This window comes from Mobula birostris, chromosome 19 (genome assembly GCF_030028105.1).
Source record: "Mobula birostris isolate sMobBir1 chromosome 19, sMobBir1.hap1, whole genome shotgun sequence".
Taxonomy (NCBI): Eukaryota; Metazoa; Chordata; class Chondrichthyes; order Myliobatiformes; family Myliobatidae; genus Mobula; species Mobula birostris.
This window is the reverse complement of record NC_092388.1, coordinates 39,015,581-39,043,343: the sequence shown is the minus strand read 5'-3', so window position 1 is coordinate 39,043,343 and position 27,763 is coordinate 39,015,581. Positions and strand designations below refer to the sequence as shown.

Sequence of the window (27,763 nt, the reverse complement as noted above, 5' to 3'; positions counted from 1 at the left end):
CGAGGGATCAGCAGTGGAAAGAATTACCATTTTCAAGTCCGGGTGTACAACTCAGTGGATCATCCTGGGCCCAACAAACTGATGCAATCACAAAGAATAGAGCCAGCAGCTCATTAGGAGTTTGAGGAAATTTGTTATGTTACCAAGTCTTGAAAATTTCAACAGATGTACCATAAAGAGCACGTTGACTGGTAGCATCATAGTCTGGTATGGAGTCTCCAATGCCCAAGATCACAGGGGGCTCCATTATGTTGTTGTTCGTCCATTGTTGTCTTTGATGAAGACCTCGACACCATTATGATGGTGTCGAGACCAGTGCTTGATTTGGATTTGTGAGGGAGAGTTGCGCAGCGTCAGCCTCACTCTCTCTTCCCAATTCCCATCTGGATCCAGCGGCAAGACAAGAGTCGAGATGGCTGGAGATGGGACTAGGCGCAGTGGATGACCAGGACGTCTTCTGTGTCTTGTTCTGCTCTACACGTTCCACAACGCTTGCAGAGACCGCCTTCTTGACCGTTGGACCTTCAGTTGATCTCGTCCGCTCAGTCTGCTGGAGTCTGTCTTCACATGCTGGGATAGACAACTCCCTACCTCACCGAGGGTTTGAGACCCGTCAGCTACCCTCACCTGGTTTAGCCGACTTGTCGAAGCCGTTGCCCGGGGTGTGGCCGCTGTCGCATGCAAACAGCTACGGGGAGCCACAGGTGAAAGCTGAGTACCAGGTGGGGACCAAAGGTGGACAAGCCGCCTTGAAAAGGACGCAACATGCTCCCCTACCAGAGGTGCTACCCCTCCCTGACACCACATACACCCTGGGGGCTCCATTACACACACACACACACACACACACAACCATCAATGACATCTTTAAGAGGCAGTGGCAAATAGGTGGCATACATCATTAAACACCCTCACCATCTCGGAGTTGTCCTCTTTGCCTTACCACCATTGGGGAGGTGGTACAGATACACTCAAATGTTTTACATACAGCTTCATGCCCTATGCCATAAGATTCCTAAACAGTCCATGAACAGCACCTGATTATTTGCTTCTTGCACTATTTTTTTATCTTCATAATTTAATGTCTTGCACTGTACTCTGCCTCAGATCAACAAATTTCACAACATATTATCAGTGATAATAAACTTGATTCTGAACCATCTGGACTGAAGTCCCAAGACTTCAGTATCATATTACAAGCAGTGAGCTGAAAAATCTTAATTAACCCTCTATGAAAGGTATCAAATGGACTGGGGGATTTTAAAGCATTTTGTATAATTCAAAAATATGACCAGTCTGCAATCCAAGCTATTTAAATGAGATCTTCATTCATCAATTGTATTTCAATCACTGAATTGGCTCTGCTCATATGATGAAGAGATCCTGATAACCCACTGTATATGGTTTGGGAATATTAACACAGTTAGGAGAGGAGAAGAGAGATGGATACCCATGATGGTAAATTTCCCTTCCTCTCCTCTTCCCTACACTACAGACAATTGTAAAGAACTACAATATAACAACTGTTGCACTTGCACAAAACTGCTTTGTGGAAATAGGTGAGGATATAGTTTTGAGATATATAAAAGGATCAGTAACTTTGATTTAAAAACACATTGAATTATTACAGACACAGACCAAAAAAAAGGCCTGATCCACCATTTGACATGATAATAAAAGATTGTCCACTTCAGTACTATGTACCTTCTCCCATACATCGTGATCCCTGAAGCATTCTTCCTGAATAATGTCTTGGCCTCTACTTCCAGGTGAAATTATTTTCCTGATCTCAGATCTGAATGATATATTAAGTACTTTGAGGATGTGACCTCTGGTACTCAATTCTCTAGCCATTGCAACCATCTTCCCCATATCTAGTACTGTTTGAATTTTAAGCAACACGCAGAAAAAATGCTGGTGAATGCAGCAGGCCAGGCAGCATCTATAGGAAGAGGTACAGTGGACGTTTTGGGCCGAGACCTTTTGTCCTGTATACCTCTTCCTATAGATGCTGCCTGGCCTGCTGCGTTCACCAGCATTTTTTATGTGTGTTGCTTGAATTTCCAGCATCTGCAGATTTCCTCATGTTTACTGTTTGAATTTTACTAGTTTCTTCGTGATCCCTTCTCATTCCTATTAGCTCTAGTGACTTACAGCCTAATCAACTCTGTCTCTTGTTATTTATTAGTCCTGCTGAACCAGAAATCAGTCCAGTAAGCCTTCATTGCACTCCCCCCTTGGTAAGAACAACCCATCTCAAATAAAGAGACCAAAATATCGCAAAATTCAAAAATGCAAGATATTAGGTTAATAGATTTCACCGGTTGATGAAAGATCATCTGAGGAGAATGAGTTACTAATTGCACGGTCTTCTCTTCTAAAATGCAGGTAAAAGACCTTACCAATATGTAAACAACAGAGATATTGGTTATGCATTTAAGCAGGGTGCCATTTCAAAGTGTCCTATTTCAAATATATTCCATTACACATTCCCAGAGCTGTGTATTTTAGAATTAGATATAATTAAGCACCAATTTGTCCATGGCAACTAATCATAAATGTGAATATGAAATAAAATTATAATGAAAAAATTCCGTTCAAAGTTCTTGCTTACATCTATTTTAGAATGGTGTCAATATATCGAATCACAAATTTAATAAATGGGCACTTACTAAAATATTGATATAAAATCCTTTTCTTGATACGATGTAGAAATTTCTTTGGGGAGTCAGGAAATGGCAGAAATGTTATTCAAATATTTTTGTCAAACATTCACAAAGACTTAGCATGGAAGCAGGGCCGTCAGCTCAGTGGTCTCTGCTATCTCATCAGCCACCCACTTACATTAATCCTACACTTATATATGCCTGACTTCATCCGATAAGACATAAAATGGAAGTAATGGAGAACAACAGGTGAATGAGTGGAGTGATGAAAGATGTTGGCATTAGGAAGCCAATAGCGAAGCCTTTGAGATATACTGTACAGCATAGAAAGAGGCTATTCAGTCCTCTGAGAGAATGGCACAAAGCTAGGAGGCGTTGTTGATAGTGATGAAGGTTATCATAGATTACAGGGGGATCTTGAACAGTTAGGGAAATGGGCTGAGCAGTAGCAAATGGATTTCAATGCAGATAAACGACAAGTGATACATTTTGGAAAGTCAAACAACCATAAGACTTTTACTATGAAATGGCATGGCACTAGAGAGTATAATGGAACAGAGGAATCTTTGGAGTACAGATTTGTAGTTTGTTGGAAGTGGAGTCACAGGTAGACAGGGTGGTGAAAATGAGTTTAGCATGCTGCTGTTCATCAGTCAAGGCCTTGGTTATAGGAGCTTGGACATTTTGTTGCAGCTGTACCTGTCATTGGTGAGTCCACATTTGGTGTACTGTGTACGGTTTTGGTCAACCTGATAGGTTCAGCTGGAAAGAGTGTAGGATGTGAGGATGTTGCCAGGGTTAGAGCAACTGACTTATAAGGAGAGGTTGGTCAGGCTGGGTCTTTATTCCTTGGAACATGGGAAATTATGAGATGACCTTGAAAATATTTACAATTATAAAAGGCAAAGATGGTAATAGTCTTTTACCTGGGGTAGGGAAGACCAAAATGAGAAACCTTAGCAACACACACAAAATGCTGTAGGAACTCGGCAGGTCAGGCAGCATCTATGGAAAGGAGTAAATGATCGTCATATTGGACCGAGATCCTTAAGAGGATAAAGACTTAAAAGAGATCTGAGGGCAGCTTTTTCGTGCAAAGGATGGTGAGTATTTGGAATGAGGTGTCAGAGGAAGTTATTGAGGCTATACATTTAAGAAGCACTTGGATAGGTACATTGAGGAACAGGGTTTAGAGAGATATGGACTGAATGCAGGGAATTGGGACTAACTTGTTTGGCATGGTGGTTGATGTGGACACAATGAGCAGAAGGTCCTTTGTCCATGCTGTATTATTCTATGTCTCTGTCTGTCCAAATATTTTCCATCCATTTACACTAATTCTATATTAATTTCATTTTGTTCTCCCCACATACTCATCAGCTCCCTCATATTCTACCACTCACCTACACACCAAGGTCAATTTTGCGGTGACCACCTACCAAGCTGCAAATCTTTGGGATAGTGGGAGGAACTTGACACTGAAGCAAGAGGAACACACAGACACTACAGAAGCAGCACCAGAGATTAGGACTGAGCGCCAGGTTTCTGGTGCTGCAAAGCAGTGGCTCTTCTTAGCTGTGCTAGTGTGCTGGCCTTAAACATTGGGGAAAATTAATGGGACTGAAATGGCCAATAGTTCCCAATATTTTGGAAGAGGTGATATTAAAGAATGTGGACAATATGTAAGATATTCCAGATATTCCATGTATTCTAAAATGGCTCTGACAGTTTGGAAGAGATCAAAGTTAACTCATGTATTTTATAAAATGAAAGGAGAAATATAGACCAATTATTCTGACAATAAAAAAATTTACCAATCAATTATTAAGGAAGTGGTAATACACTTGGAGAATAGTATGTTTGGCGAGAGTCCGCAGGGATCTATGAAAGGAAATTTGTGTTTGACATCAATTGGATTTTATTTGATGTAATTAGCAGGAAAGACAAGAAGGAGCTAATTGAGGGGGTGCAATTGGACAGTCAAATGGCTTTTGATAAGATACCAACAACATTTTATGAAAGAAAATTATAACATGCTTTAGAGTATTGGGGTAATATGCCAGTTTGGATTGAGGATTCATTAAGGGTAAGAAAATAGCACGATTAAGCAAGGTTTCCTTATGGATTGGTAAGCTACATCTAAAGGGATACTGCAGGAATGGAGGCTCAGATCTTCACAATCTGTATCAACAATCTGATATAAGACCATAAGACATAAGAGCAGAATTAGGCCATTCAGACCATCAAGTCTGCTCCATTCTCCTGCCTTCTCCCAGAAACCTTTGATGCCTTGACTAACTAAGAATCTATCAACCTCTGCTTTAAATATACCAATGACTTGGCCTCCATAGTGGTCTGTGGCAAAAATTCCACAGATTCACTAACCTCTGGCTAGAGAAATACCTTTTCACCTCAGTTCTAAATGGACGTTCTCTTTTCTGTGGCTGTGCCCTCAGCTTCGACACTCACCCACTAAAGGAAACATCCGCTCAATCTAGGCCTTTCAATATTTAATAAGTTTCAGTGGGAACCCCCCTCATTCATCTAAACTCCAGCGAGTACAAGTCCAGAGCCATCAAATGCTCTTCATATGCAAACCCTGTCATTCCCAGAATCATTCTCACGGACTGCCTCTGGACCCTCTCTAATGCCAGCAAATCTTTTTTTTTAAATAACGGGCCCAAAACTCCTCACTATATTCCAATTGCCTTATAAAGCCTCAGCATCAAATTCTTGCTTTTATGTTTTACTCCTCTTGAAATGAATGCTAATATTGCTTTTGCCTTCCAACACAGCCCGCAAGTTAACCTTCAGGGAATCCTGCACAAGGACACCCAAATCCCATTGCACCTATGATTTTTGAATTTTCTCCCTGTTCGTAAAATAGTTTACACTTTTATTCCTTCTATCGAAGTGCATGACCATACACTTCACTACAATATATTCCATCTACCACTTCTTTGCTCATTCTCCCAATCTGTCTAAGTCCTTCTGCAAACTCCCTGCAGTCTCAACACGACCCAACTCTCCATCTATCTTTGTATCATATGCATACTTGGCCACAAAGCCATCAATTCCATCATCAAAATAATTGACATATAGCTTGAAAAGAAGTGGGCCCAACACCAGCTGCTGCAGAAAACATTAAATCACCAGCAGGCAACCAGAAAAGGTTCACTTTATTCCCACAATATGCCTCCTGCTAGTCAGTCAATCTCCTATCTTTCCTGTAATACCATGGGCTCTTCCCTTGTTAAATAGCCTCATATGTGGCACCTTGTCAAAAGCCTTCTGAAAATCCGAGTACATAAATTTCATGACTCTCCTTTATCTATTCTGCTTGTTATTTCGTCAAACAATTACAGCAGATTTGACAGGCGAGATTTCTCCTTCAGTAAACTATGCTGTCTAAGGCCTATTTTATCACATGGCTCCAAATACCCCGAAACATCATTCTTATTAATGGACTCCAATATCTTCCCAACCACTGAAATCAGGCTAACTGACCTATAATTTCCTTTCTTCTGCCTCCCTCCCTTTTAAAAGAGCGGAGTTGCAATTTTCCAGTCTACAGAACCATTCTGGAATCTAGTGATTCCTGAACGATCATTACTAATGCCTGCACAATCTCTTTTGTTACCTCTTTTAGAATCCTCAGGTGTAGTCCATTTTGTCCAGGTGACGTATTTATCTTCAGATCTTTCAAATTCCCAAGCATCTTCTCCTTAGTTATAGCAACTACACTCACTTCCGACTCGGACAACTTCAAATTTCTGCCATACAGCTAGTGTTTTCAACAGTGATGACTGAAGCAAAATACTTAATTCATTTTGTCTGCCGTTTCTTTGTCCCTCATTACTACCTCTCTAGCATCATCTTCCAGCAATCCAGTGTCCTCTCTTGCCTCACTTTTACTTGTTATGTATTTGAAAAGACATTTAGTATCCTCTTTTATAATACTGGTGAGCTTACCTTCATAGAAACATAGAAACATAGAAAATAGGTGCAGGAGTAGGCCATTCGGCCCTTTGAGCCTGCACCTCCATGTTTTCTTTCCTTTCTGTTTTACTAGTTGGTTTCCTAATCCTCTAACCTCCTGTTATTTTTTGCTATATTATATGCCTTCTGTTTTGCTTTTATGACGTCTTTGACTTCACTTGTCAGCTGTGATTACTTCATCCTCCCTTTAGAATACTTCTTCATCTTTGGGATGTATCTATCCAGCGCTTTCCGAATTGCCGCAGAAATTTTAGCTATTGCTGTTCTGCCATCATCTCTGATAGTGTTCCCTTCCAATCAACTTTGAGCAGCTCCTCTCTCACACCTCTGCAATTCCCTTTACTCCACCGTAATATTGAAACATCTGACTTTTTCTTCTCTCTAGGAAACTGTAGGGTGAATTCTATCATATTATGTTCACTGTCTCCTAAGTGTTTCTTTACCATAAGCTTCCTGATCATGTCTGATTTATAACACAACACCCAATCTAGAAACACACATAAAAGTTGCTGGTGAACACAGCAGGCCAGGCAGCATCTCTAGGAAGAGGTGCAGTCGACGTTGCAGGCCTTCGTCCTGACGAAGGGTCTCGGCCTGAAACGTCGACTGCACCTCTTCCTAGAGATGCTGCCTGGCCTGCTGCGTTCACCAGCAACTTTTATGTGTGTTGCTTGAATTTCCAGCATCTGCAGAATTCCTCTTGTTTGCGTTTAAACCCAATCTAGAATTGCTTTTCCCTTAGTGGAGAGGTCCAGATCTTAGATATTCCATTAGAAAATAAATGTTATGGTACTTGGGGGTTTAGTATTTTTTTTCTTTCTCATTTCATTGATACTGTTCTTACATGTCTAACAGTGTCTAATTTCAAAAGTACTTCATTAGCTATAAAAAGATGTAGGACATTCCCAAGATTATGAGAAATGCAAATCCTTTTATTTCGTGTGTTGAAACGAACTGTGCGTTTTATGATGATCACAACACTTTTGCTTTATTGCAGATTTCAATGAGCCATTACAGCAGAGGCATTATCCTCCGCTCCCAAATGTACAATTTGGTGCGAGATGTCATGAATCTTGTATATTTATTCCACAAACTGCACCTAAAGAAACAAATAATTTGAGAATTGTTTCATACTTGTTCGGTGGGATTTTGCATTGTACCTCGTTTGCTAACTGGCTTCCCTCCAGCGCAACTTCCAAAAATTTTTACTGGCTCCAAATATTTTTAAGGTATTGAACGAAACTGAACGCGTGTGACTTGAATAAGCGTCATCTGTTTCAGGTGAGCGCTAGGACCCGGAGCTGTGCCAAGGAGTAACTAGCAGTTTCCATAGTGTTATGTGGATTTCAATGTTTCCAGCAGTAAGCGGCTGCCCAGAGACGCAGGGCGGGCGGTTCGCGTCCCTGAGCCATCTTAGGCCATCGCAAGAGGCAGAATACCGTTTGCCATTTCGCTTCGTCTGTGTGTGTGTGTGTGTGCGCGCGCGCGCGCGCGCAATCCCACTTCATTTTCTTTTTGGTGTGCGTTTTAATTCGTTAGATCACTGGGGCAATATTTACTGGAAATGTACGAAAACCTAGGAACAGAATGGCAATGTGACGCCTAAAACGCCCGTACAAAGGAGACTGAAGTGAGTTACTGACGCTTACTGGAAATGCGCGTAACCTAGGAACAGAATGGCAAAGTGAAGCGTGAAACGCCCCCGTACAAAGCAGACTGAGGCGAGTACGAACCCTCCCCACGAACCTGTTTGATAAACATATTTAAAGTCTGGAATGTTTAATTTGTGTAGTACGTAAAACAACGCTATCCGCAGTTATTAAGTTGTAGCGCACTGTTACTTGTTCTCCTGCTCATTAAACTACTCAATTTTTTTTGAGGGGATGGAATGGAATCGGCAGTAAAACATTGTTATCACGAAGTAACAATCCGCTACAGATCACCCAACCCTCTTAATGCAATGGATTGATTTGTTGAAGTCTCGCTATTGTTGATGCTTATGATTTATATTAGTAAAAGGAATTGTGGTGGGTGGAATGAAAGGGGTAGGTTGGAAGTTTGGTCAATTCGACTTGCGCGAGATTTCCAGCTAAAACTTCCAGCACCTTTGTAACCTGAGAAGAACCTTTTCAACCATTTCTATCACGTGATTTGTGCTGAGGGCAGAAGGTGAGTGTGCACGTGTGGGTTGGGGATTGTCTGAGGTGTTTGATGCAAATTTGTAATCTATAATTGATTGCAGTATCTGAAAGCTGTAACCAAATGGGAATCGCGTTCTCTAATGCCTCTTCGTAAAGATATACAGTAGTTAATGGAGAATAGGGTGCCCACACTAAAATGGGAAGAAGCCAATGTACGTCGAATCAAGTACATGTACTTTGAAGAAGTATGATTAATTGAGGTGAAGATTTGATCTTGAGTTGGATTGGTTGTTTTTATTTGATTCATCATTTAAGAGTTGGCGTGGGCTCTCTTAGTTTCCTATTACGTTATGAGAAATATGTATATTTATTTTAGGGTGACTTTTCTAAATGTAACTTAATCTGCCATCAAACCGCAGGTACAGAATTGTAACTAAATTATACTGAAGGTGTCTTGTCCCTCTTGAATCTCAGTTAAAATGTTTAAATTACTATAATGATTTTAGGATGTTTTAAATAGCTTTGCAGTGAATTAAGTACTTTTGAAATATAATTATCTTTGGAGTGCAGGGAAACGTGGAAGTCTTCGTTGTGCATTTTAAATGTCTGAAATTGCAATAAAGTAAGGCCAAAACAGTCTTTAAGTGATGAGTATTAACGGCTAAATGTTGATTAACGTACCAGTGAGAAGTAACCTGCTTTCTTGAAATCAATACCACAGAATTTGAATATCAGCCTGACTTAAATGTCTTTTAAAAAGATGAAACATTTGGCAGTGCAGTATTTCCCTCAAACTCAGCCCTTGGATAAAGGGCTCCAATCATTTCACCTGGACTAACGTAAGTGACTTCAGCACTTTATCCAAAGTGTTCACTTTAAAATTATAATATTGCCAACACTAAAATTAAAATTTCATTCCCACCAGATCAGGTAAGGGTAAAGAGATCCAAATTTTTGATTATGTAAAGAGTAACACTGGAGTCATTGGAATATAATGAAAATAGAAGGCAAATATCTAAGCAGCCCAGTAACAGTTTGCTTCGTTGGTTGAAGATATTATTAGTTGACTATCAGTTTGCAGTCACTTGAACAATATTTTTCTTAGAAATTCTCTATGAAAATGTGTACACTTAGCACAAATAATATCTCATTAGGTAACACAACTAGCTTCAGTGGTTCTGGTAGCTTTCTGAGTGAATGCAGAAATTAGGCATGATTTTAATTCTGATCCGGGAGGATATTTGGATGTAAATTTGAGATGTTTTTTTTCATGGTGACTTTTTTCAACTTGCTCATTTTGGAGTGAATGAATAATGTTTTACAGCATTTGAATTTGCAGACAGCTGTCTGTGGTTAACAAGTTGCATTTTAGCCAATGCAAATTAGTGTGTCTATTGTGAGAGATGCCGGCCGGTGGTGTAGCTGTAGTGGCATCAGCACTGAACTTCAAGCTAAATGGTCCCCAGATCAAGTTCAGCAGGTTCCTTGCGCACTTTCCAGTTGAGCTAGCAGCTTGGCCTTGTAAAAGAAAAACAGAGAATTACTAAGGAAATGGCTAAAATGCCGCCCGATGCGCCACAAGGTTCAAAAAGGAGCAACAACAATTCTGAGAGATCCCTAGTCTAGGCTGAACCAGCTTCATTGATGCCTTCTCTTTCACCACAGAGGCTGTGATGAGTTCTGGAACTAAGCTTCAGTAAGCAGTTTTATCAGTAGCTAAGAGCTAGTTGACAGGACTACCATTATCACTTTGCAGTTTAAGATAAACTGGATGGTAGTTAACCAGGATGGGTTTATCTAACCTCTTCTACCTAGGCAATTTTCCCAAGTTTCAGTAAGATGCCACTGTCAAAATATTACATGAACAGCTTGGTGATTTGGAAATGTTGCTGTTGATTAGACTGTGTTCATTTCTATGTGCATCACTTCAGATCTTGAAGGAACCAGGCTCTACAATAAAACCTAGGCTGATAAATGTCTGTGCTTTGTATGTATCATGCAGTCTTCAACAAGGAAAGTCCAGTCACATTCTTTTGATATGATACTTTGATGTCACTGAGTATCAAAAAGGTGACCATTGATCTGAAACCCCATCATCCAGGTCTCTGGCTACAAGGACAAATCTTAGAAGTTCAGCAGCAAGTGTTATCTCAGCTTCATTTGCACCTATCCTGTATGATCTGAAATGCAGCTTCTGTGACCCTTCGACCACAGCATTGATTTGATTTTATTCTATGTCCGTTCAAGCAAAATATCATGCATTTTTTTGATGATACTGAAGATGAGATGTTTGAAAATACCTCTATTGATAAGGAGCTTAATTTCAGGAATGTGCTTATTTTACCAAGAAAGAATGTCTTTATGTCATTGAAGGTGAACTCTGTAAGATCTGGACTTTGCTCAAGTAATGATAATGACACTGAGGTGCTAGTATTCATTACAGGGTAGATGTTGAGATGTTCTCAGGAGCAAGAGAGTCATGGATAAGGGGATATACAATGCTGTGCAAAAGTCTTAGGTACCTTAGATATTTTTATATGGTTTTAGATGGCATGGCCTTCACGGAACCCTGATCTTAACATCATTGAGGCTGTCTGGGATTACCTGGAGAGACAAACAAGCGAGACAGCCAAAGTTTGCAAGGGAGCTGTGCAAGTTCTCCAGTATGCTTGGAACAACCTACCAGCTAATTTTCTAATAAAACCGTGCAACAATGTACCTAACGGTATTGGTGCAGCTTTAAAGGCAATGGGTGACCACAACAGATATTGATTTGATTTAGTTTTTTACTGTTTACTGTTCTTTATAGTAACTTTTTTGATATTTAGAAACTTCTCCTTTCATTATTTTTGAAAGCACCTTCACTTAACACTTTTTTTTACATGTACCTAAAACTTTTACACGCTACTGTAGATACAAAATAAAGGGCCAGGCTATTAAAATTGAGATGCTGAGAAACTACTTCTGAGGGCGGTTAACCTCTGGACCCCCTCCAGATGGTGATGAAGGCTGTACCTTTTTGTTGTTGTTCAGTCATTAAGTCGAGTCCAACTCTTCGTGACTGGGTTTGTTTTTCTTGGTGTGAAGACTGAGGGAGGGTGGTTGACTTGATTTACTTACGTACGTACAATTATGAAGGGCATAGTTAGGCCTTAGAACTGGACAGTGTACATTTAAAGTCAGATGACATGCAAGGGATTTGAGGAGATTTTTGTTTTGCAAGTAGTGAGCAGTTGAAATCTGGAATTCCTTACCTGAGTGAGAGCTGAAAAATGTATGCTCACAACATTTAAGAACTATTCACTTGAGCACTGGAAAGACTGGCATAGAACGCCAAAGACTGAATGCTGAGAAATTATATTGCTGTGGAAAGGTATTAGGTGGCTGGTGTAGACATGCTGGGCCAAAAGGCCTCTTTTCCTGCTGCGACTTTTTGGGCTTCATAATGAACGGTGAATATAGGACCACAGATGCCCTGCTGCATTTACTTAGAAATTTGGTAGACAGCACACGGGCTATTGTGTGCAGTTTTGAACTCCTCATCCAAGAAAAGATCTATTTGCTATAGAGTAGGTGCAGCAGATATTTGCCAGACTGAATCCTTGACTGATTAAGTGAGTCAGCTTTCTGTTCAGTACAAATTAGAATGCCTGAATACTTGATTGAAAGTTACAAAAGTTCTCACTGTATAGTGATTTTTTTTTTGTGTGTGTGTTCATGTTTACTCCCTGGTTTTATGGTCTGCGTGCCTCTGTGAAGATTAATCAAAGAGCTTCCCTGCTGAATGTCTCCACAGGAAAATGTTTTTTTCAAAAGAACTATTTTGGACAACTTTATTGAAGGTAAACAGGGACAGTAGCTGCTGCTCTGTTCTGTTATGTTGAAAACATTAGACTGTGTTACTTATCATGTGGCTGTTCGGGGAAAAAAAAGATTTTATTGATACCTTAGGCACATGGCCATTTACAATCTAGTAGTTTCTAAGGCAACAATTTATCACATTACTTTTACCATTGCTGGTGCCTGTTTAATATAATGAAGAATATCTTGATTGAAGCAACACACACAAAATGCAGGAGGAACTCAGCAGGTCAGGCAGCATCAATGGAAAAGAGTGAACAATCGATGTTTCGGGCCGAGACTCTTCAACAGGACTGAGAGATCTCGGCCCGAAATACCTGCTGTGTACTCTTTTCCATAGACGCTACCTGGCCTGCTGAAAGTTACTCTAGCATTTTGTGTGTGTTGCTTGGATTTCCAGCATCTGCAGATTTTCTCTTGCCAGTATACTGACTTATGTGTTAGTTTGGTAAGTGAGTGGTCACTGAGGGATGCAATTTGGACACAACTTAAAAAAGATAAACACATCTTATGCCTTTTCATTCAGATTCTGGTAAAATACTACGGTTGCTGGGAATCTGATACAAAACCCAGAAAAAAAATCTGGAAATATTCGGCTGTGTGCCCATTTCAAAGGGAACAGATACTTAGATGGTGCAATATCATTTGGAAATGTTCATGAACAGTCATCTGCTGTTGGGATGAAACTCTTCTGCATTTGTTGACTCTATACGGTATCATGTGAACTGAATTTAAGTTGCAATCCGTGGACTCAGCCCAAATGTATGATAGTACTGATAAAACAAAGCAGCTTCAATGTTGACAAAAGGAGTAGTAAGGCACATTGTCTCTGCGCTACATCTTTGTAAGGGTATACCTATTTAGTCCCCCTACACAGACCTTTCTCCATAGCTTGCCATATATTTTTGCTTTTCACGTATTTATCCAGTTCCATTTTGGAAGTGAGTATTGAATCTGCTTCAGTGCTTTCTAGATCACACAAGGCAGGCTGTGCTCTTTTTAATCCATTATCTGTCTGATTTGTTTCTCAATGGTGTTTAACTCAATGTCTTGTGATGGCAAACAAGACATGTTTCTGCTCATTAACTCTACTTTTCAGCTCTTTTCTGAGTATTCTCAAACCAATAGTCCTGACAAGTGGATAAGATCAATTCAATATTGAGAACACAGAAAATCTGGAACTGAAATAGATGGAAATAAGAAATGAAAGGACAGAAAGCACTATTGGGCATAATTTATAAACTAGGGTTTTTAACTGTGGTTGTATGCTTATTACTGTATAAGTTAGCAGCTTAGTAAGTATTTATCACTGCAATGATCTGTGGGTGTTGGACTTCCTATAGAGTGAGCAAAATAAACAGAAAAAGCTTGGATGATTTGGCTCAGGAAATGCAATCAAACATTCATAATATGCTGATCAAGCTTCCTAGGCCTAGGAAGTTTAATAAGTTGGAATCAATTAATCTTTTAAAAAAAAAAGATTAGTCATGGGAAAGGATGTTGGTTCAGAGTGACATTTAGGCTGAAACTTGTACAGCTGTATCTTAAAGCTAACGTGGGGCAAGTTTGGACATTTGACTAACAGACACAATGATAACAGTAATGGCAACTATAATTTATAGTTTTCATACAGTATGCATTCTACTAAAGTACCAATCACCAGGTAGTTTTTGTTCTTGTGTAGGTAGCCAAAGAAATAGAGGATTGTATTAGATTACAGTGTTAATAAAAGGAGCAGCAAGGCAGGTGATGGGAGGGTTTTAAAAAATCACTATAGGATAACCAAGAGTTGATGAAGGGAATGTCAGAAAATAGCAACAATTATAAGAACTGCCATAAGTAAGTAAAAACTAAAGGAAGGAACTGTCAAAAACAACTGTGGATTACTTCGAAGCTGTAAGAGAATTTTTTACAGTTGGGAAGAACAAAGTTGTAATTAAAGTCTTCATTCCAGAAGGCAGAGAAAGTAAAGGAGCAGCAAGGCAAGTAAGGAAACGATCCTTTTGAGGGATTTAAAGAAACAAATTGAGCAAGAAAGATTTAGTGAAGTTTGCTTTCCATCGTTAAATGTTCATAACATTGATCACCTCATTCAATCTTGGCATAACCTTTTCCACTCTAAGAACGGCCCAATATTCTATTCTGCATTGTTCCCTGGAACTTGATTTTTTTTGTGTGACTACTTGTTATTTCAAGGTCTTAGTGTACTTTGTGACCAGTTGGCAATTGTTGTCTCATGTACTGAGATACAGTGAAAGACTTTGTTTTGAATAATTCATACAGATCATTTCAAAGCATAAGAACATTGAGGAAGTACTGTGGAAAAGCAATTAACAGAATGCAGGTTATAGTGTTACAGTACACAAAAGTGCAGTACAGGTAGACAACAAAGTGCGGTGGCCAAGGCAAGGTAGCTTGTGTGGTCAAGAGTTCATATTTCTCATACAAGAGACCCATTCAGAAGTCTTGTACTATAAGATAGATAGAAGCTATCCTTGGGTGAAGTGGTGCATTTTTTTTCCCCAAGATTTCATATCTACTGCTCATTGGGAGGGAGGAAGTGAGCAAATTTTTGGGATGGGAGGGGTGTCTTTGATTGTATTGGTTGCCTTTCTGGAACTATAGAGGGGAGGCTGATTTTTGTGGTGGACTGTGCTGCGACTGCGACTCTGCAGTTTATTAAAGTTTTGGGCAGAGCAGTTGTCAAATTTGGCTGTTATGCATCTGGATAATGGTGTATCTGTGAACATTGGTTAGAGTCAATGGCTTTGACCAGAAGAAGCTGTTGGTCATGTTTACACATGAGAACTTGAAATTCTCAACCATCTCTACCTCAGCACCACTGAAACGCTCAAGGGTGTGTGCTCTGCTCCACTTCCTGAAGTCCCTGACCAGCCCTTTTGATGACATTGAGGGAAAGGTGGTTGTTATGACACTAGGCTCTCAAATAACTGCTGTTTGAAATGCTGTTGATGTATTATGTGTGTTGGTTTGGGAAATAAATCAAAGGCCAAACATGGGGAGAACTTCCCTTCCATAGATCTCTGTACTCGTCTGAGAGTCAGATTGGGTTGAGGTTTAAGCATCCTGTATAAATGATAGCATTTCAAAGAACTGTGTTCCCCACTCACTGGTCTTAAATTTGGTGAATGGAGTAAATGTAGTCTCTATTAAATATATCCTTTATCCTATAAACCTCTACTAATCAATAGTAGAGATTTATAGTCATTCACTTCTGGGAACTTGGTTCTTTGATTATATCTGTGTGCCAGTAATCAGTAGCTGTATGTTTAAAATGGTACATTTTAAAATGTAACACTTTAAGCTGCTGATAAATTTTAATGGATTTTTAATATTTCATCAGTAAACAAATGGAACACTACTTTTTTAATTGCCTAATTGCTACCTTAAAATCTCCCCTGCAATAAATTGAATGAAAGGTATAATTATTTTTTCCTCATTTGGCTTACATTTATATCAACACTTGGTGATGATTCAGTAATGAACCGAGTAAAGTGCATGCTCAAAGTCACAAGGGCTTTGCAATATTTAATTTCCTAATAGAATAGCTTATGCCGCCTTTTAAAGTGCCGATTTGTGGTTCTTTTGAAACGATGCGTGAAGTCAAGTGGCTTAAAGCTAAATGATTAATTTAAAATCAACTTCCAAAGAAGATGCTGAGACATGGGAAAAAAACTGATGATAGAGTTGTTGTCTATATCACACAAGTTCTGTTCTTCAGTGTGCAATCCAGTTAGATCAATGCGTGAATAATGGCCTCAACAGCTTAGAAGTCTTGATCACTTTGCTTTAAAAGGTGGCCCACAATAACATGATCTAATGACTTCATTCCAAACAGTGCTTTAACGGGAGAATACTGATCTTTTTCAACGGGAGAATACAGACTGCAAAGGATTGGGAGGTGTAAGGAATATATCATTGAAGAGCAATGATAAGAGTATTTGTGCACCCAATAATGAATGTATACTGGGTTATTTATGGGTGATATCTTTACACATAAACAGTGTTTCATTTATCTGATGTTTAGGATGGCATCTATGATCAGGAACCCATGCATTTTTACTTCTCCTCTCTACTACTCGTTTTCCTGGGTACTCATTATATGTGGGTAGATGATATTTGAACTGTTTTTAAAGTTTGTAATTTCTGTCCACAGTGATACAAAGGCTGTAGGGTTGCTTGAAATATTGTGTGATGGTCTAGAAATATTTTAATTATTTAGTTCTCCAGTTTTCTATGTTCTTTGAAAATTGCTTGGCAGTATTTGTTGAATGATTGTGAAATTTACATTGCAAATGTGTTGATGTTATGGAATGTTATGCTGAAGTTGTACAAGATGTTGGGGAATTAAAATTTGGACTATTGTGTGAGCTTCTGGTCACCTACCTATAGGAAAGATACCAATAAGTTTGAAAAAGTACTGAGAAAATTTACAAAGATGTTGCTGGGACTTAAGGACCTAAGTTATAAGGAAAGGTTGAATAGGTTAGGGCTTTATTCTGTGGAGTGTAGGAGAGTGAGGGGAGGTTTGATAAAGATATACAAAATTGTGAGGAGTGTAGATAGGATAAATGCAAGTGGGCTTCCTCCTCTGACGATGGGTAAGACAAGAACTAGAGCTCAGAAGTGAAGGGTGAATTATTTAAGGAGACCCTGAGGGGAACTTTCTCACTCAGAGGGTGCTGTGAGTGTCAAACCAGCCGCCAAAGGAAGTAGTGGATGTGGGTTCAATTGTAACATACAAGAGTAATTTGAATATGTACATGGATGGGAGAGGTATGGAGAGCTATGGTCCAGATGTGGGTTGATGGGACTGAGCAGAATAACAGTCTGGCACAGACTAGAAGGGCCAAAGGGCCTGCAACTGTGCTGTATTACTCTGAATCTAAGTACAGTACCATATTGAGGCCAAGAGAATAGTGACTGCTTCCAAAGGCTGGTCACCAACTCTTTTGCAAATTTGATTATGCTGACCATAATTCAACAAGTACAGTTTGTTTAAATTGAAAGAAACTGAAGATGATTATAAATGAAGTACTAGCTGTTCACTATGACTGTACAAAGATTGCTAATGTCCTATTTAGGCAAATACAGAGAATATGATGTTTTAAAATTCTGCGACATGTACCAACTTAGAAGTAGCAAAAACAGATAAAGATAATGTAACTAAAGTTCTGAATGTAATGTTAAACCTCATAGATACATTGAAAGTATGTTATGATGTGGGTTACTTTAATGTGCTTGGACATATTTCATCACTTATTTTAGTGAAATTCCAGAAAGGTAGCAGTGCTTTTGAATGCAGCAGCCCCTCGGTGTTTTGTTTTGTCTTTTTTAAGTGTTTTTTTTAAATCAGAGGATAATGCTGAACATTAAGAACTTCAGGTACTGCAGGTCTATCCCATTAGCAAGCTGCACGTTGGTGGAGGACTTGGTGTGGGCCGTGTTACTGCCTGCTACAGGAAGGTATTGGAGTTGGCGCGAAAGTGGTGTGCAGTCTCTAAATGCACGTGATTGTCTTGGATGTTTCTCTTGTGATTGCTAGACCCTGTTGGACATTGATAATGTAAGATGCTGCAAGTCCATTTCCCTGTTTATTGGTGAGACAGACAGTGGAGGAGTTGTGTGACCTTGGCCGTAGAAAGGAATCGGCATCAAGCCTTGGGCTTGTCTGTTGCGGCAGTCCAGGAGACGAGACACTAAAGGCTGTGCAGTGTGGCGTCCATGTTGGGTTGGGGGCTGATCCCGCCTGTTGGTGCTGCCCTCTAGTGTTCAATCTGTGGAACGACGAGCTAAATTGCATGCGAGCATTCGTCTGTCAATTGCTGGAAACTGCTTGTTCTTGCTGATAACACCCGTACACCATCAGTTTACAGGATGGGTCACTTGGAAACTTTGGCTATATATTTTTAGTGTGACTATATGTGCTATGTGTGTTTTGTGCTGTGTAGGGCCAGTAGTAGTGTTTTGCACCTTGGCCCCAGAGGGATGCTGTTTTGTTTGACTGTATTCATGGGTATTAATGTAAGGTTGAATGATAATTAAAGTTGAACGAGCTTGAATGTAGCGAAAGAGGGAAATATTTCCCTAACTTTTCCTTTTCTCTCTTTTTCCTATCCCACGCACCTCCTTAACCTCTGCCACCCAATTCAAGTTGCCATGGTTGGATCTGTATTGTGCTTTTTCGATTTATTAGTGGATAAGAGGTGAATGAGGAAATAGATGCTGAATGTGGTGATTGAGGAAAAGTAACCAAATGTATGAACACAATTTAACTGAAGTCACTGTTTGCGAGATCTAGAGAAGGTTGGGAAAGACGTACTCCTTGTGTAAGAAAGGATATGACTGCATTGGAGGAGTTCAAAGAAAATTTATAATTGAAGGCAGGGGCTGTCTATGAGGAAGTTTTGGATAAGCTAAATCTGAATCCATTGGAAGTTTAATGAAAGGTAACTTGATTGACACACATAGGATCCTCAGCGGAAAAAAATAGACTATGGATGCTAGTAATATGAAATAAAAACAAAGATTACTTGAAGTACTTAAGATCATAACTAACTTGGTAGTTAGATGGTGCTATCGAATACATGTGACATCTCATTGGTAGTTAGGCAAGAAATTTCACAAAAAAATCACTAAAAACATCTTTTTCTGAGGTAAATTATGTAAATTATCACCACAAACAGTGAAGGGCAAGTTCAGGGGATGAGCCGGGAAGGCCTGTTTCAGAATCGATGCATTTGGAGTGATCTATTCAGAGAGAAGTTGGGGCAGAGAAGTTTTGATGCCCGTACAACAGGCCTGGGTGCAAGGTTGGATTGCTCTGGGTGCCGAGAGGAGATTTGATGTTCCTGTAACTGGCGTGGGTGAAAAGTTGGATTGCTCTGGGTGCTGAGCTTGAGAGTGACTTCAGGCTGGGGGGCAAAATCTGGGCCTAGAGTGAATTGCTGGGCAGCGTGGTCTAGGCCCTAAGCCCCTCATAGTCATTGGGTCCTAGTGTGAGGCGCGATCGGCTGTTTAGACAATTTAAATGCCAGCCAAGATCAGAAACGAGAGCCAAATTTCACTCATTCTCTGCAATGTTCACTCTTCTCTCCAGGATGCTGGAGCCTTTCGCTGTTCCGCTGTTCTTTTTCAATTTAAATGCTGGCCCAGATAGACTGAAAGGACAGTATGTTGGGATCTCACTCGCTGTCCGTGATGGTTATTCCTCTCTGTGTACTGAGGCTATGAAGACTGCCTGGCTACTGTGCTCCATGCCTACTAATATGATGAACTGATAAGCAAGGCTTTGGGCCTACTCTAGACTGCTCCAGGGTTTGGATCTGAGGACTCCATTCGGTTCATAATGTTGTTGTTCGCTTCAATTGTTTGCTTGATTTGTGTTTTTTTTTCTCTCCTTTCCCATGCACTTCAAGTGTTGGTCTTTTATTTTTTTCTTCAATTGGGTTCTTTCGGGTTTCTTGCTTTGTGGCTACCTGTAAGCTCATAAATCTCAAATGTTTATAATTTATACCTTCTTTGTTAATATATGAACTTTGAATCTTGAAGGATTCTGATGAATGGATGGAAAGAGGAAGTTCCCTTTTGTTGTGATATCTAAAACTAAGCTCACATGTTTATTTTTAAAAAGCAGTTGTTTTTTGTTTGAGGATTGTGAATCTCGGACTCTGTTGGAAGGGCAATTTAATCAACACTTGGAATATTTTAAAGATTGAAAATTCTTTGAGACCAAATAAGCAGGTGGTGAAAGAGCAGAGGTAAGGAAAGGTGGCAGTGGGCAAAAGACGTTAGTGTGAACTGGAATAGAAGAAACTATTCCAAACACGAGAAAATCTGCAAGTGCTGTAAATCGAATGCAGCACTCAGAAGATGCTGGAAGAACACTGCAGGCCATGCAGCATTGATGGAAAAGTGTAAACGGTCAACGTTTCAGTCTGAGACATTTCATCAAGACTTAGAAGAAATTATTGTTGTAGGCTACGGGAAGAATATTTAATGCTACACTTCTTCTTAAGCACAAGAAGTAAATGTGGACCGGGGATTGCAGGAATGAAGAAGTACAAATTAATGAGTTTGTTTTGGGAGGGAAAATGGCATTGAGTTTCAACGAGGAAATAGACTTTCCAGCAGTGTGACTACACATGAACATCTCAAACTGGTAACATCTGCCTAATTTGGAAAGGGTGCCGGTCTGAAAATTAGTTGCACCAATCAATTCTAAGTATCACTGCAGTAAGTGTTAAGATTCTCAGATATCAAAGGATGGGTATCATGGATATTTTGGGTTGTCTGCTTGTTCTGGCATGGCTCTGGAACTAGTTACTGATCATAGAATTATAGATTCACACAGCACAGAAATGTCAGACGCCGTGTTGACCATGCTGCTTGCTATGTAAATCCCATTTACCTGCATTAGGCCCGAATGCCCCTATGCTTTTCCTATCCAAGTACCTTTCCAAATCCTTTTTAATATGGTGATTGTATTTGCCTTCTCAAACAGCTTCTTTCAAATATTCAACACCTTCTGGCGGGGAGGGGGCAACTTGCCCCTCAGATCTACTTAAAATTTATCCCACACAGGTTTCTCTGAGATGAAAGCCTATCTTATCCTAACCTTACTATAAAACCTGCCGATAAAGGGGGTGCCGTTGTAGTCTGGTGCACTGACCTCTACCTTGCTGAGGCACAGCGACAACTGGCAGATACCTCCTCTTATTTACCCCTCAATCATGACCCCACTAAGCAGCACCAGGCCATTGTCTCCCACACCATCACCGACTTTATCCACTCAGGGGATCTCCCAACCACTGCTACCAACCTTGTAATTCCCACACCCTGCACTTCCCGTTTCTACCTCCTACCCAAGGTCCACAAACCTGCCTGTCCAGGTAGATCCATTGTCTCAGCTTACTCCTGCCCCACCGAAATCATTTCTGCATACCTCGTCACTGTTTTATCCCCACTTGTTCAATCCCTTCCTACCTATGTTCGTGACACTTCTCACGCTCTGAAACTTTTCGATGATTTTAAGTTCCCTGGCCCCCACCGCTTTATTTTCACCATGGATGTCCAGTCTCTATATACTTCCATCCCCCATCAGGAAGGTCTCAAAGCTCTCCGCTTCTTTTTGGATTCCAGACCTAACCAGTTCCCCTCTATAACCACTTGCTCCTTCTAGCGGAATTAGTCCTTACTCTTAATAATTTCTCCTTTGGCTCCTCCCACTTCCTCCAAACTAAAAGTGTAGCCATGGGTCCCAGCTATGCCTGCCTTTTTGTTGGCTTTGTGGAACAATCTATGTTCCAAACCTATTCTGGTATCTGCCCCCCACTTTTCCTTCGCTACATCGACAACTGCATTGACGCCGCTTCCTGCAGGCATGCTGAGCTTGTTGACTTCATTAACTTTGCCTCCAACTTTCACCCTGCCCTCAAGTTTACCTGGTCTGTTTCCGACACCTCCCTCCCCTTTCTAGATCTTTCTGTCTCTATCTCTGGAGATAGCTTATCTACTGATGTCTACTATAAGCCTACTGACACTCACAGCTATCTGGACTATTCCTCTTCTCACCCTGTCTCTTGCAAAAATGGCATTCCCTTCTCGCAATTCCTCCGTCTCCGTCGCATCTGCTCTCAGGATGAGGCTTTTCATTCCAGGCTTTTCATTTCTTTTTAAAGAAAGGGGCTTCCCTTCCTCCACCATCAACTCTGCGCTCAAACGCATCTCCCTCATTTCATGCACATCTGCTCTCACTCCATCCTGCCACCACCCCACCAGGAATAGGGTTCCCCTTGTCCTCACCTACCACCCCACCAGCCTCCGGGTCCAACATATAATTCTCTGTAACTTCTGCCACCTCCAACGGGATCCCACCACTAAACACATCTTTCCCTCCTCCCCCCCACTGCTTTCCACAGGGATCGCTCCCTATGCGACTCCCTTGTCTATTTGTCCCCCCCCCCATCCCACCCCATCGATCTCCCTCCTGGCATTTATCGTTGTAAGCGAAACAAGTGCTACACATGCCCTTACACTTCCTCCCTCACTACCATTCAGGGCCCCAGACAGTCCTTCCAGGTGAGGTGACACTTCACCTGTGAGTCGGCTGGGGTGATATAATGTGTCTGGTGCTCCCGATGCAGCCTTCTGTATATTGGCGAGACCCAACGCAGACTGGAAGACTGTTTCACTGAACACCTATGTTCTGTCTGCCAGAGAAAGCAGGATCTCCCACATTTTAATTCCACATCCCATTCCCATTCTGACATGTCTATCCACGGCCTCCTCTACTGTAAAGATGAAGCCACACTCAGGTTGGAGGAACAACACCTTATATTCCGTCTGGGTAGCCTCCAACCTGATGGCATGAACATCGAATTCTCAAACTTCCGCTAATGCCCCACCTCCTCCTCGTACCCCATCCGTTATTTATTTATTTATATACACACATTCTTTTTCTCTCTCTCCTTTTCCTCCCTCTGTTCCTCTCACTATACCCCTTGCCCATCCTCTGGGTTTTCCCCCCTCCCCCTTTTCTTTCTCCCAGGCCTCCTGTCCCATGATCCTCTCATATCCCTGTTGCCAATCACCTGTCCAGCTCTTGGCTCCATCCCTCCCCCTCCTGTCTTCTCCTATCATTTTGGATCTCCCCCTCCCCCTCCCACTTTCAAATCTCTTACTAACTCTCCTTTCAGTTAGTCCTGATGAAGGGTCTCTGCCTGAAACATTGACTGTATCTCTTCCTAGAGATGCTGCCTGGCCTGCTGCGTTCACCAGCAACTCTTATGTGTGTTGCTTGAAATTCCAGCATCTGCAGATTTCCTCATGCTTGCCTATTTTGTCCAATCTGTTCTTGCATCTACAGTGTTCTGTGCTAGCCAATATGCTAGTGTATCTTTTCTGCTGTCCCAAATCATTCTCAATATTGAGATTGCTTCCAGTAGCTGAATAGTGCATGCAGTGCCACATTTAAGGTGGTGTAGCTAGTTTTAGACTGTTAATCTGTGGTACATTACAGTTTTTCATTTTATTAATCCTGTTTTGTGCAGTTTGAAAATTGAAGCAGCACTGCAGTTATTAGGCAGTAACTTTAGTGTGCTGTCATTGAGATACTGGATTTCATAAATGATCTGCTAAATCCACAGTGGCTTTGTGAATGAGCTTAATTATACTTTGGATTGATACACTTGGACTCCAGTGAAAAGAGAATAGATCAAATTCTTTCTTTTACTTCTACCATTGTGGATCTTTGTGGCCTCACATGCCTGTGCTTTTTCACTCCAGACTGAATTGAGTTGTGTAATGTAATAAGGTAACAGGTGCAGTGAATTAATTGGATCAAGAGGGATAAAACCAAAGCAAGAAAACTGAACCATAATAAAATTAATTATTTAAATTTGTAATGACATGTTTTAAAATATAATACTTGTCTTGCAATTTTCTACTTTTGTATATTTTTTGGTAATTTTTGAAGTCTTCTAATGTATATTCAATAGTGATATATTAATTTACACAGTATAGATAGATCCATGGAGACATGGGATTTAGGAGTTACAGGTTTCCCCCGCCATCCGAAGGTAGAGCGTTCCTATGAAATGGTTTGTAAGCCGAAATGTCGTAAAGCGAAGAAGCAATTACCATTTATTTATATGGGAAAAATTTGTGAGCGTTCGCAGACCCAAGAATAACCTACCAAAACATGCCAAATAACACATAAAACCTAAAATAACAGTAACGTATAGTAAAAGCAGGAATGATATGATAAATACACAGCCTATATAAAGTAGAAATACTTTCCCACAATCATTACTGAACTGTTCTCCGTAGTGAAAATCTCGCACAAGCGCTGTTGGCAAAAACACGGTGCAAGCGCTCTCCAGTAACCTTTAAGCTATGAAGCTGCCAAATCATACCAAATAACACGTAAAAATACACAGTAAATATAAAGTAGAAATAATGTATGTACAGTGTAGTATCACTTACTGGAATTGGTTCAGCGCCGAGCACACTGATGATGGTGTGTTAGACTGAGTCATTGCAGGTTGGGTGGTGCAGTGGCCCCCACCCTCCAGGCTGCCGTCCGATACATTGCTGCGAAGCATGCAGGGGTACAGTGGTAGCTGGGAGGCATCCAGCACATCTTTAAGAAAAAAGCCGGAATGAACATGCTAATTAATTACGTGTCAGGTGGCACCTAATTAATTAGCATGTTTATTTCAGTTTTTTTCTTAAAGATGTGCTGTGTGCCTCCCGGCTACCGCTGCATTCTTCGCGAATCGCGGGGTGGTGGGACACTGGGGTGTCATCTCTTCGTCTGTTTCCATGACAACAGACAGCTCATCTTTTCCTATGACTCCCTGCCTCGATGTCGAAGGTCGAGGTTCGTTGTCTGCTGTGGCTGATGCGGAAGGCTTGCTTGACTGCTGAGCCTCGGGCATTTTTCGATCATACAATTCTTTATAAGGACTCAAACTATCCTGCAAATATCCCCTCAACCTACGTACCCTTTCAAAATCAAAGTCGTACTTTATCATTGCAGCGAAAATCTCACGCAGTTGCTTCATGTTCAGTTCCTGGACGACTTCAGTTTCGGTCCGTTTGCTACTGTATTCAGTTTCAATTGTTATCCTTTCCTCTTCCAATTGCATCAGCTCTTCACCTATCAGTTCTTGGTCATGGTATGCCAAAACCTCTTCAACATCATGTTCGTCAGCTTCCACAAGCCAAACTCACTTAGTCCTTACTTCGTTCACCACGATCAAAATGCTTAATTATGTCTAGTTTGACGCTAAGTGTAACACCCTTACGAGCTCTTTTAGGCTCTTCCAATACCTTAGAACTTATCTTGCTAACAGCTGCTCACAGGCACGTGTTTAAGCAATGCTGTTCCGAATCCGGGGAGAGCGGCTGCTTGGGGCGCGCGCTGCCTTTTATCGCGCGCTAATTTTCCCCGTGCGCTGCTTTTTTTTCGTAACAGTGAGAACACCTTCTGAAAGCGAAAACGGTACTAATGTAGGTCTTTCATAACAGTGAGGTTTCGTAAAGCGAACGTTCGAAAAGCGGGGGACACCTGTATTCAGGTGAGAAATAGTCTTCAGGTTTTAATGTAAATTGCAAGCAGTAATCAGTTTGAAGTCAAAAGGATAGTTTTGCCTACAAACAGTACTATATACAGAACACAGGCTGCTGGGCTACAGCAGGGGCTGGCTGCTCAAGAGATACATGGGGTTATGTTCATTGGCCTATATCAAATCAGGAAACATGGGCCAAGTTATTTTGCATCATTGTTACTGGATTCAAAATAGCTTGCGAGCCAGGCTGATTTTGTAATTTAGTATATCAAGTACAATCACAGGTACATTTGATCAATCGTTAGTTGGGAATTATGTGTACTCTAGAGTCAGATTTGCAGCATTAATTTTGGGTCCTAATGAAGTGCCTCAGTCTGAAACATCAACTATTTATTCATTTTCATGGATGCTGCTTGACCTGCTGAGTTCCTCCAGTACTTTGTGTGTTGCTCTGGATTTCTAGCATCTGCTGGATCTTTTGTGTTTATTAACTTTGGGTGCCCAGGTTGTCTGTCTTCAGAAGCTTTCAGATGATTCTTGTGAATTACTTTGTCCCAATAAAGATGTACTAGACAACGGGGTGACCCGTTGGGGCACCCTTTGAGAGAAGGGTGGTGCAGTCTGATGTGACCAGAATGAACATTAAATTTTCCTGAATGCTATTGGTATTGCTTTGCTTTAGAAACTGTAGAAAACCTCAGTTTATTAAAGAAGAACGACACATAGCAAAGCAAATATAGCTGCTTCTCGTTTAACGAAGGACACTTTTGATGGCATCATTTCTGGTTTATCTGCCACCCTTGTGCCTCTCGTTGTCATTCTGGAGACATGCAGCCCTTTCATCCCCCATCTCTTCATCTCTTCTGCTGTTTATTCTTTCTCTCTGATCCTGGAGACATGCATGCCTCTCCTCCTCTGTCTCTTCTGTCATCTTTATTTATCCTGACTCTTTGATCCTGGAGTCGTGTAGCCCTGGCCTCATCTGATTCTTGTTCTCCCCCTCTCCTTGCCGCTTTGACTTCTCTTGTTAGCCACGGTTGAGTCATCTTTCCTTTAGAATACATCTTCCTCTTTGGGATGTATATATCCTGTGCCCTGCGAATTGCTTCCAGATATTCCAGCCATTGCTGCTTTGCTATCCTCCCTACCAGTGTTCTTTTCCAATCAATTTTGGCCAGCTCTTCTCTCATGCCTGTCTAATTCCCTTTACTTCACTGTAATACTTGACTTTAGCTTCTCCTTTTCAAATTTCAGCGTGAATTTGATCATATGATCATTTGCCCCTCGGCATTCTTTTTCCTTAAGGTCTCTAATGAATTCTGTTTCATTGCACCACACCCAATCCAGAATAGCTGATCCCCTTGTGGGCTGAACAACGACCTGCTCTAAAAAGCAATCTTGTAGGCATTCTTGAAATTGCCCCTCCTGGAATCCAGCATCAACCTGATTTTCCCAATCTACCTGCATATTGAAGCCCACCCATGACTATTGTGACATTGCCCTTTTGGCATGCATTTTCTAACTCCCATTGTAATTTGTAGACCACAATCTTACTGCTGTTTTGAGGTCTGCATACAACTCCTGTCAGGATCTTTTTACCCTTTCAGTTCCTTAGCTCTGTCCACAAAGATGCAACACCTTCTGACCTTATGTCACTTTTTAATGATTTGATTTATTTTTTGTACCAACAGACTAGCATCACTTTATGGATGTAGAATCAGTCTATGTATATAGCTATTTTATGTACTGTTATGTACTGCATTTATACTTATCGTGCTTTTCTACTGTTATTTATCTTTTGTGGAGTTTTTTTTTCTACATTGATCCAGAGTAACTATTATTTCTCCTTCAGACTTGTATACAGAAAATGGCATTAAACTATCTTGAATCTTAAAGATATCTAACTTAGAAGAATTGTGAGACTCAAAATACTGAAGTTAACAATGTTATTGTAACTATTGAATCTGTATTAAATTATCTACCATAACCTTTGATCTTAAGA

General features: G+C 40.6%; 1 protein-coding gene across 5 annotated transcripts in view; it reads left to right on the top strand.

Moving 5' to 3' along the window:
* The first annotated feature begins 8,035 nt into the window (after positions 1-8,035).
* zdhhc11 (zinc finger DHHC-type containing 11) overlaps positions 8,036-27,763 on the top strand; it is a 134,127-nt gene continuing 114,399 nt past the window's right edge. The window contains exon 1 of one of the 5 annotated variants that reach the window (XM_072283459.1): positions 8,036-8,295. Coding sequence is in view for 1 of the 5 variants with exons in the window: in XM_072283455.1 (XP_072139556.1) it covers positions 8,977-9,018 (42 nt within the window). In the remaining 4 variants the exon portion in view is untranslated. Of the gene's footprint in view, positions 8,387-8,549; positions 8,835-8,948; positions 9,067-27,763 lie in introns of those variants that run through there. The other 4 variants (XM_072283456.1, XM_072283458.1, XM_072283455.1 and 1 more) reach the window with 4 other exon arrangements.